This window comes from Cryptotermes secundus, unplaced genomic scaffold (assembly GCF_002891405.2).
Source record: "Cryptotermes secundus unplaced genomic scaffold, Csec_1.0 scaffold512, whole genome shotgun sequence".
Classification (NCBI taxonomy): Eukaryota; Metazoa; Arthropoda; class Insecta; order Blattodea; family Kalotermitidae; genus Cryptotermes; species Cryptotermes secundus.
Window position 1 is genome coordinate 1,060,799 of NW_019735563.1, and position 11,609 is coordinate 1,072,407.

Sequence of the window (11,609 nt, forward strand, 5' to 3'; positions counted from 1 at the left end):
GGTAAGACTACAGCGTATTTATGAATTTATTGCTAGTTTTATTTTTATGGCTGTGTTCCCGTATCCGCATTAGCCCGACACGACATTAACTTCATTCAGCGCGGTTTCACAGGAGGTGGCTCTTTCGAAGCACTTATGCACGTTATTGGACTTTCTTACTTACTTACTCATGGAGCTGAGCCCTTTTGGAGGAGCCGCCAATTCTGCAGCATTTTATGGAACCCGAAGTTTCATTACCGTGTTCACAAGAGCCCTCCACTGGTCCCTATCCCGACCCAGATCAATCCAATCCATACCATCCCATCCTATCTCTCTAAGATCCATTTTAATGTTGTTCACCTATCTACGCCTTGGTCTTCTCAGTGGTCTCTTTCCTTCTGGCTTTCCCACCAATATCCTATACGGATTCCTCTTTTCCATCATTCGTGACCTTATTGGACTAGATTTTACTATATTCGAAATAATTGTTAATAAATTGTGTCTTTTTATTTTCTAATTTGGTGACTGACTTTATGTTGGGTTCAGAACATTGAAACTACAGTATTACTTGTATATACAGATTTCTGTATAATCAATATAATTGCTTATTTTTAGTTTTCTCACTCAAAATGTTTAAAGGAATGTTAATTGTTTTGCTGTAAGCAGTAATGTGTTCTGCCACAACACCAATTATGCTGAGTGCAGTCTTTTCCTTGTTCTTTTCTATTCCGTGAGGCAAATTCCGTGAGAGAGCCTTCCTTATATTCTGCTATTCATTTTTCAGTATCTTTTGACATCTGTGCGCTGCATGGACGGTGTTACACTCAGGCTCGTTAAACTACAAATAAGCCTAAATGGGGATATATAATTTATTGTGGATTTTTGTGTGATCCGCACACGTTTATCATTTTGAATGTGCACCTTTATTTCTAACTAAAAAAGACGTGTTATTGCCGTTGCTTATGAACTGACTCGTTGAAATACAACCAGATGTAGACACAATGAGTGCAGAGAGTACCAAGGAGTGGGGAGAGAAGCATGCAGACTGACTGAGCCACTTATCGGTCTATTTAATGGTACGTTCTCTAGCCTGTTTCATAGTCTCTGTTCCTCATCTGGAGGAGGAACATGAAGAACGAGAGAGTCTGGTTCGTCATCTGTGGAAAAACAAGAAATTGTTACGTTATTGCATAAGTAGGGTCGACTTGTTTAGGGATTCTTCAGTTTGTAGACATTTCCATTGTCTAATAGTCGGAAAAAACACTTCCGTCGCATACGATTATCAGATTAAGTTCCCAAAGTGTGTCCTTTTGGAATTTTAATGTATGTGCAGAGTCAGAAAACTCAGTTATCCCAAGTGCAGTGTACCACCGTTATAACCCTTTAGGACTGACCAGTTTGTTTTATTTAAATTAATAATTTTGAACTACACTCACGATAAGCCATATGTCATAGACATATTTGCAAGCAATTCATACTAGAATCATATCTCGTACCATGTATATTGTTAGAAAGAACAGGATTTTAAAGGAAATATTGTTTGATGGATTGAAAACTCGAAGCATTAAAAACGCGTGATTATTTCAGTTTTATTTTTTCGTTAAATTCCTTCTTTTGTTTTTGTAATGACAACACAATTTATCAGGATCCCTCATGTTACTGAACTGTAAGAAACGTTACGCAAATTACATGCAGCACATATTATTCAATGTTATTTTCTACATGGTGAATTTCAATGAACATATTAAATCTTATTACTGTTTGTGTTTCCATATACGTAGCTGTGGTGTTAATATTCCAGTCAGAATGCAAATGAGAATATAAAATGTAATAAGATTTCTTATACTGAAAATACCATACAAGTATAACCCATATAAGAATGAGGCCTGAAGGTTTGTCCTGAAAGAAGAAGTGTTTGTTTTTCCTCCATTAAAGCCCAGAAACGAGGTTTACGAACACATAATTTAGAACAGTTAAACATAGATCACTACTGTAACTGTTTTTCTTCGGTTCTGCTAGCTCCGGTAGAGCAATTCGGTTCCTCTCAGGGCGTGTTGATTGGCCACGACTTGGGTGATTAGTGGGGCTTTAGGCGTAGGGAAATCACAACACCAATTAACTATATGGAGTCTTTATTAAATCAGCACTAATTAAATAGAAAGGGCCCGTATTGGTACCCTTCACAGATTCGTGGATGTAGGCTTACTTACTGTTCTGGGGACGCACATTTAATAGTTACCACAGGGCGTGTTTACGGGGATCCGAACACGTGTACCCCCGGTGAGCGTAACTTTCAAAGTCCTTTTGCCAAGCACCCTCTGAATGGTAAATACTTGCCCTGGTTATCCCAAAATTCGGGCAAAGGACCTCCCACTTCAGACGATGATTGGCTGGACCGGGCAGACTGGGAGGTTGCTTATCATTCTCCTCCAATTAGGAAAGTGAATATCCACTTGTGTACAGTTTAGGGGTGAACTTTGCCACCTGCTGCGTGGCTGTCAAACTGAGATTTTGGGTTAGCAGGAAACGAGGCTGCTAAATTTATGACTCCCCCTGTCAAGTTTAGGATTTCTAAAGGACTCGGCCTTGTTACGCATTAAATTAACTGATTTACGAAAGGGCAGCTGGCTTCAAGCTTGACCCAAGCCACTTGCTGCATGTATCAGGGGGGAAAATTTCAAATTGTGAGGCGAAAGTGAGGAATTTCACAAAACCCTAACCATACACAAACATCCATTGACCTTCCCATAAACTGGACAGTTACACTACATTGGACTGAATATATAGAAAATATGGGGAGAGAATGAAAACAGAAAGAGTTTTGGTGTGAAAATAACTTCAGAAAATATCAAATCGGAAAATGTTGGGGTAGAATTTATACTAATATTAAAATTACATCTTAGGGAACCAATGGTGAGGCTGGGGGATGGATGTAACTCGCTCAGGATCGAGTCTGGTAGCGAGCTTTGGTATTATTGTAGTGTTGCAAATTCTGGTTCCTCTACGTCTATGTTATTTACGGTAAAGGCGTTATCAGCATTACTTATACTTGATAAGAACTCTGAAGCATCAAGTGAATGTGGCGTTCCTGCTATGTATCCGGAAAGTTCCCGATTTTTGTTAATAAGAGTAGATTATGATATGCATCTTGTTGTGTGTTATTTACGAAAATATATAATTTGGTACTGTCGCACATAAAATAATCAAAAAGAAACAAAATAGACACTATTGTTCCAACAAATGTTGAAACAGTAGAGTCTATTTTGTTTCCTTTTTGATTATTTTATGTGCGACTGTTCCAAATTACATATTTTAATAAACATGGAACCCTTCACTCAATGTTACATTAAAAAATGTATTGTTTCGACACCCTACCATTCTTGTCATTCATAACTATTGTACCATATCTCGACTGAAAGTACGAAATTAAACAGCTGCAAGATCGAATTCAGAACCTACCTACTCGTATGCCTGCCGCCAGAGTGAGTTTGCAATATAAATCATTTGTAAATCCTGTAAACTGAACGTTCATAATCATATTAGAATTCTATATTAGTATTGTATTAGGCCGCGCCATAAGCGGTTAGTCGCTAGCTTCGCATCGCGGCGTCCCGGGTTCGATCCCGAATCTGGTCAAGTTGGATTTGTGGTGGACAAAGTGGCGCCGGGGCAGGTTTTCTCCGAGTACTTCGGTTTCCCCTGCCAATCTTCATTCCACCAATTGCTCCACAATCACCCTCACCTATCATCTGGGGCTGGTACAATAGGCCGGAATTGGCCGCATTACAAGGGACTTAGTCCCACCCCATTAGCAATAAAAAGAAAGATACATGTATCTATTTTCCGTAGCCGAGCACCTACTTGTAGTTCAGAAGCCTATATTAGGTGACCGAGCTGGTTATTATAGCGGTAAACCTCTGCATTCTTATTCTGGAGGTACTTGGTTCTGATCTCGTATGGAACACTGACAGTTCTCATTCCATTGACTGCTCAATTTTAATTAATCTCTGTATCATGGACGTTATAAGTCTCAATACTGAAAGCTTCGTTAAATAACAAACAAAGAAACAAAGAAATAGCACCAATTAGTCGTGGAGGGTTTTAGCGAATTTTTCAGTTCCTCCAAGCAAATGTGGAGATTAGACCATTGCCGATTCTTTCAATTCGTCACTCTTTGTAATCTTGTTGTTCGGCGCTCTATAGTTAACTTGTCAGTGTCGTAGAACGACACACAAATGACGTTACTGGAGAACGAAAACGATAATTTATCCATTTGTCTCGGGATTGGGTGATATTGAAAACGGCGCAGTTAATTGCACCAAAGTTAGAATAATTACATTCTTCACCATTTCCACTACCAGGTTATATGTATGCATTATGAACACATTATGAGAAGACAGAAGATCATGTACGTACATTCATCATTGTTTTATTTGACACTGGAACAAATTTCCCTGCCGTAAGTGTGAACTCCTTGTTGGCTGTGGCGATGATGAAGGCCAGACAGCGCTGAAATGGGACAGGGGTTCCCACCCAGTCGCACCCCCAGGCAGCGTCTTTTACATTTTCAGCCTGGAGAAATATATATTAATGAAATGACGTGGTATAGGATAAGCTGTGTATTTGTACGAATGAAATATAACATTTGTTCTTACTAGTTCGGAGAGTTCATTTCCAAGCCAGCAGATTAGGCACACGTAGCTCGACAAAATGAAATAGATAAATATAGCTTGAGATACATCAGAAAGGTCTCCCCAGTTCTGTAGGAGCAGAATTAGTGTGTTTATTAAACCCTGTCCACCATAAATACTCGACATACATGTTCACAGATTTCATTAAAATCTTTAATTAATTACTCCGTGGTTTCAGTCCCCAAGCGCACTATACCGACCGAGCGACCGTCGCTTCTCGGCGAAGTTAGTGCCAACTTTGGCGGATAGAAGGTGTCGCGTGGTCAGCGCAACGAATCCACACGGTCGTTAATTTTGGTTTCATAGACCGGAGCCGATATTTCCTTGAAATAGCCCCTCAATTATCCTCGCGAGGCTAAGTGGACCCTGTTCCAGACCCACTACTTCTGAGAAAATCTGATAGCGCAGGGAATCGGACCCAGACTTCTCGATGTGTAGCCAGGAACTCTGACCACTAGACCACAGAGGCCGTCCATTAATTAACAATGGATCATTAAATTAGGAAATTTATGTAATGAGCAGAGAAATTAAAACCATGAATTGGAAATTGAAAGAAAGCTACATATTTTTCTTTGAAATAGTGCAAATAATCTTACTTTAAAGTCACATGATAACTGGCGGAGTAGAAAACTCTTCGTGTTGCTTAAAGTACATTCAACAGTACATTGAAGCGTAAAATTGAGATTTGGGCCTGAGAACCTTGTTATTGTCGTAAGTGGATAGTACAGTAAATAACTCTATAAAATGCGTTTAATGAGATTGACTGAGTTTCCGATTCTCTGAAATGTAATGAGTACTTTACCGTAATGGCTGAGAATGCGATAACACACATCGTTGTTAACAACACCAGAAAAGTACCGCACAGTAGAATATTCCAGACTTCTTCAATGCTCTGCATGAACCTGAACGAGTAAATAAAAATTAGTATTAAGTAATGATGGATCACTGTTGGTCACGGTAGCCGAGCGGTCTTAAGACATGCACTGTCTTCGCTCGCTCGGAAGCCGGGATCGTGGGTTCGAATCCCATTCAGGGTATGGATGTTTGGTGTTTGTATGTGTGTGTGAGAGAGTGATTCCATGTTTCTGTACAGGTAGAAGCCTTGCGACTATGTGATCACCCACACAAGGAGCCCTACCGAATGTCTTAAGATCTAGTAAACCGAAGTGAAACGCAGAGTCTCATGGAGGTAAGCCAAGACCCAAAAAATTGGGCTGTAGCGCCATAGAAAGAAGACAATTTTGGATCACTAGAAATTAGTTGTCAGTTTAAATTAGGATTAACCATACCGTTTTATCTCCTGGTTGTGACGTATGCAGTTGTTCAGTTGTTTCTGCATGTGACGGAACAGTTCCTCTGAGGCACGAGCCTGTTCCTGTGCCTCCAGTAGGTCAGCCTGTGTCCCACAGTCCCGCTCTGCTGTGACGTGTGTCTGTCTGATATCCAGGAGGGCCGCTCTGAGCTTCTCCAGCTGACTGCAGGCTACACACACTAGCGTGGCGTAGAGACCCGACGACCCGACAAGCACACTTGCAATGAGGAGCGAAGCAATACACTGTGAGAGACGAATGACAATGCTATTGTAAAGGAACGAGGTTACAGTGCAACTACTTCCGTTACGGAAATTATATGCAATATACAATATTAAGTACATAATATAATTACACAAAACTTGAATATCCATCTGTTATGAACGTAACTATACAATTCAGAAGATGATTAGTTAATTTTTGAACGTTACCTGGGACAAATTTACCAGTTCATATGCAGGGCTCACAGTTGCATCGAAAGGGTACCACTTGGTGTAGACCATGTCATGACTATGCACCATGCGTACAGTGCTTTGTATTCCGTGAAATACCAAACTGAATACAATGATATTCTTTACAATGACTGGAATCTTTGGGATGAATCCAGCCCGTGTTGCATGTCCCGTGTCAGGATGTCTGGTTGGCAGTTCTTCCCAGGTAAAATATTCCGTCATAATAATCAAATTGTAAATTTCACTTCTGCGAAGCCTGAAAAATAGATTTGAGGAGCTCATAGTTTAGTATTTACATAAGTGAGAATATATAATTGTGATATCTCCAAACAGTAATATAACGTATCGAAGTGAGTGAATATGCGATCTACTTCATCATCATCTGAGACAAGTGTAATATCCTCTCAAAATTCAGCAAGAAATCTTTCGTCAGATTACAGTTACATAGTGAGAAATTTTGCAACCCCGTCCTTAGAACATAATTCGAACGCTTATCACATATTCTAACCCATAAATTTAGCTCACTGGTACACTGTCCAGTAAACTGATAAGATAAATATTGTTACTGATAATATATTAATCTAGTACCGAAAAATGATTATTTCATACGATTTCTGAAAATATGAAAATTCTCGTGTAACGTTGTTCGCAACGGAAATACGATTTTTAAATGAATACTTCAGTTTCATATTTTTTGTTTCCATTGGCTCTATAGCACCCTTGGGCCTTGGCTTACTCTTTTCAGTTTCATGATTATTTTACAGATGATAGGTCAATTTTGGCGTGTTATCAGCTCGTCGCAAGGCCTCTACCGAAGTACAGAACAACATTTTTTTCCTATTTACATAAAATTAGCAATCAGACTTACAAGAACAACATAATCAGAGAAAAAACACATACATATGCCAAATATCTATGCCTTGTGTGGAATTCAAACCCACGATCCCGGCTTCCCAGCTAAAGAAGACAGTACATGCCTTAGGCCGCTAGTTACCGTGACCGGTAGTTTTATAATTAGTGTTAGTAATTTTATGTTACGATATCACATGACCATCATTTGTACACTAAATTTTGTCTCATTCCATTATATTGCATTACACGTGCCAGATCTAGTCGTAATTATAAAAGTCTGGAAATATTTTTCAGGAAATATACTAACACTAATGAACAGGCAGGTAGCCTCTCTAGTCGCCGTATTTACTGTAGATTTTTGTATTATATAACAAAAAGAATAAAGAATACATATTTGAAATTATAAATGTTAACCTTCACAGCTTCATTATAAGTGTCGTATCACTAACGTTGCCCCCCAGCATGATTGTGAGACTGCAGATATTTAGAGTCGCCGCGATTTTTTGTTATAGTCTCGGGGCATTGGTTTTTTTTTTTCATTTGATGCTGATTCTCACCAAAGTTTTTGCTCGAATACGAAGCAGTCCTCCGTATTCGGAAAGTCACGTTTCGTCGTTTACATCAGACCTAGACAAATAACCCTGCACTCGGCATAATATATACTCAGCTGCTGACAGATTCTATAAATAAATTGTAAATAAATTAATATATATTTAATTGAAATATTGACATATTAATATTAATTGAAATTATGCTGACGTCACTTCTAACATCTTGTGTTGTAGAACTAATTGCATGTACGGAGAAAGTTATATTGAGTTTAGAGGTAGGCGGTTACACTGCGGCACTGTGACACAGTGTAGTGCGAGTAAAACTACGAAATTTCGAAGCAGTATACTACTTCCATCTTCACTGTCGAAGAATGAAAAAGACAAATTATTAACAAGAAATCAGGAGGCAAACAGACCTCGCTTCTTGTCTCCTTCTCTTTAATTATTAGCCTGCTTGTTTGGCTTAGCTACCTGACCACACGGTGTCATGTTCCAAATGTAGTAATCTTCAAAGTAACTGTCACATCAAACAAAATTTCAACACACCATTCCTAAATTCTATGCGAAAATACGAGTAATTATACACGGTTGATTTAAACTCAAGATACCTGAAGAAGATATCATTGACTGTGATGAACACGAATGAAAAACATAGTCGAAGGGCCTTCATGAGCTCTTCCAAGTTATTTCTGTTAACATAAATATCCATAAAGCACGAAGCACATGTAGCATAATAGCACACAGCAGCGGTTATATTGTATACGCTTTGGACTCTTGATACGGAATGTGTATCTAGTGGAATCCCCGCCAGTTTGAACAGCAGCAGAATTGTGCCGAAACGACGCTTTGACAGGCCACTTTCAATTGATTTGTCACTCTTCATGTTCCGACTGTTAGACATCGTTTAAAACAGAAATACATGTAAGATATGGTGTATGAACTTTACACTTATACCTAGCTGATTCCTCTAGGCATGTCTGTCAGATACCAGACGCAAAATGTGACTGAGCATTGTGTGCGCAAGGGCCTGTGCTACAGAGTCCAAGCAACTCGGTTATTGATTGGTCGAGGTCATTTTCATTCTAAGGGGCTCTGCATGTCAAGACGGAGTGGAAATTATGTATATAGATTAATTTAAGTTTTCTTTAACTTTTCTGAAAGTCACGAGAAAGATACGTTTCCGTTTCTTTATTAATATATAACAATAAGAAATTCAGATATCGGAATGAAATGGGAAGTTGTTAATGTATTTAAGAAGTTGAGTTACCTCTCTTGAGAAAGATATTATTTAACGTGTTCAGTTATATAAATATATTATTATTATTCTCAAGATTTTATATTATTTATTGTGTCTGTGGATTGATTATGGTATAATAAGATAGAATAATTATTAATAAACTATAAAATACAGTTGTTATTCTCCTGTCTTCACGCTAATGACTTTATCTTCTTCAAAGTCTGATGTACGGATATGACACTCATACTAATTCTGAATATTATGTCGAATGTGTAATTTAAGCGTAAATTATGTTAGTCGTAAATAATATCTATAACATTAAAGAAAATAAATATGTTATGATTGTGCAGAATTTACATATATATCCATAGTTTATTTCTCTGCCATAATGAAATTATACAGTAATTCGAAATCCAAAAACCTTAAAAAAATATTTTGCTCTCTGAAGAAGTATATATCATGTGAACGTTCAGCGAGGAAGTGCTTTTGGTTCAGGAAAATAATTCAAATAAATGTTCATGAATTATTATCATGAAAGCGACTGGAACATCCTTCTAATTAATACTGCTATCACTACTCATATAATTCTGCTACAACTACTACTGTTTCTATTATTATTATTATTCAACTACACTGTGCTCTGTTTGTAATTGGCCTTGCGGCTGTTGACTCGGCACATAAATAATAAAGAATTCAATTGAATTGAATTATTATTGGCGGCCGTACACTGATTTGATGGGCAGGACACGAGCTTTGACATGCGCGAGAGGGAGGGTAACAGTAGTGTCTGCGAGTGGTAGTGACGCACGTAGGGGAGGAACTGGCTCTGTACTGTTATTATTATTATTATTATTATTGGCGGCCTACCCTGAGTTGATGGGCAGGACATGAGCTCTGACATGCGCGAGAGGGAGGGTAACAGCAGTGTCTGCTAGTGGTAGTGACGCACGTAGGGGAGTAACTGGCTCTGTACTATTAAAAGCAAAAACATGAGTAAAGACTGAGTTAGCTATTGAACATTGGACGAATTTTGTGTTTGACTCAGTTCCTTGTCATGATTTTCTACGTCTTCCTCCCTTCCTCCTCCTTCCCTGCCTCACTACTCCAACTCTTGTCATTTTGAAAGTTAGCTGTAACTTGTTCCGAAACAACATCGATACAATTGTGGCATGTTGACCCGTCGCTAGGCAACGACGGCAAAACAGACAACGGCCGTTACTAGGCGAAGTCCCATAAACGGCAACAGAGGAATGATGTTTTCTGCGCAGTCCGCGCACGAGACAATGGCTACAGTAACAGAGGGGTGTTGTTCTCTCTCCGGTCCCTGCGTAGAACAATTACTGCGGCGAGTGCAGTTGAGTTTAGCGAAAAGGAGTGAATTATTTAGTTGACGGCTGCAGTTCAGTTGTTAGGAGCTGATAGCTGAGGCACGGGGATAGTTCGGGAACCCAGAGAACCCTGCGCCGTTTCAAGCCACTACCCGGTAACGACTAGTGAAGACAGCAGATTGAAAATACTTAGTACATTCTGTGGTGAACTGGTGAGTGTGTGAATTAGCGATAGTGCTCTAGTTACTTGTAGTTACAAACCGTACATGGTCAATTAATCCAGTTACTAAACCAGACGCCGTCTGTCTCTAACGAAACCCATATCAGTTAAGTTGGATTAAGATCTGGGTGAAGTGGCCGTAAGCGACGGACAGAGCGACTTTGTTCAGCCTGTAGAGCATCGATTTGAATGTTCTGAATTGTGACTTAACGCAGTTTAATTGGAGAATAAAATTTGGGCTTACACTTCCGTCAGTGAAAGGAATGTCTTGATATAAAACTGAGCATATACTTTTTCGTGTTGAAGAAGTTGAAGCCGGAGTGAGTTGTACATTATGGCCCCGATTTGAACATAAACAAAGCATTGGGAAGGTTAGTCGCTGGCTTCCCACCGCGAAGCCCCGGGTTCGATCCCGGGGTCTGGTTAAGTGGGATTTGTGGTGGACAAAGAGATCCTAGGGCAGGTTTTCTCCGAGTACTTGGGTTTCCCCTGCCAATCTTCATTCCACCAATTGCTCCACAATCACCCTCACCTATCATCTGGGGCTGGTACAATAGGCCAGAAGTGGCCGCAGTATAAGGGACTTAGTCCCACCCCACTAGCAATAAAAAAAAGAGCATTGGGAATGAAGCAATTTTCACTGCCACCCTGTACGATGGACGATTCGCTGCGCTATGAGACAGGGACAAGTACACTGCATTTGTAATATCATCGCCCGAGTCATATTATTTTGCGCGTGAATAGTGAATGTACGTTTTGTCTTTGTAGGCGATATGGCGTCCATATTTCTGTAACGACTTATATTTAAAAAAAATATCACTCTTGCTGCTTGAATATCATCCTTTTCGAAGAGAATTTTCCTGCGTGAATTAGAGAAGGACCTTGTTCTTCGTGGAATCATTTTAGGACGCTGTGTGTGTGTGTCTATATATATATATATAGTAACGTGTTTCGTTACTGAATACGCCGTAGAGATCGTTAATTGGTTT

The 11,609-nt window shown here is 39.3% G+C and overlaps 1 protein-coding gene across 1 annotated transcript; it reads right to left on the reverse strand.

Moving 5' to 3' along the window:
• Positions 1-5,373: 5,373 nt before the first annotated feature.
• Positions 5,374-6,654, reverse strand: LOC111869593. Its single transcript, XM_033753483.1, has 3 exons — positions 6,412-6,654; positions 5,960-6,225; positions 5,374-5,572 (listed from the first exon to the last, which is right to left on the reverse strand). The coding sequence occupies exons 1-3, from the start codon at positions 6,652-6,654 to the stop codon at positions 5,374-5,376; spliced, it is 708 nt and encodes a 235-aa protein (XP_033609374.1).
• Positions 6,655-11,609: the final 4,955 nt, after the last annotated feature.

What these genes read in the sequence shown, in the direction of transcription:
- LOC111869593 (XM_033753483.1), bottom strand. Translation starts at nt 6,654, where the DNA reads ATGACGGAATATTTTACCTGGGAAGAACTGCCAACCAGACATCCTGAC. An exon ending in AACTGGTAAATTTGTCCCAG is followed by an intron (nt 6,226 to 6,411) that starts GTAACGTTCAAA and finishes CGTCTCTCACAG; the next exon opens with TGTATTGCTTCGCTCCTCAT. An exon ending in CACAACCAGGAGATAAAACG is followed by an intron (nt 5,573 to 5,959) that starts GTATGGTTAATC and finishes TTACTCGTTCAG; the next exon opens with GTTCATGCAGAGCATTGAAG.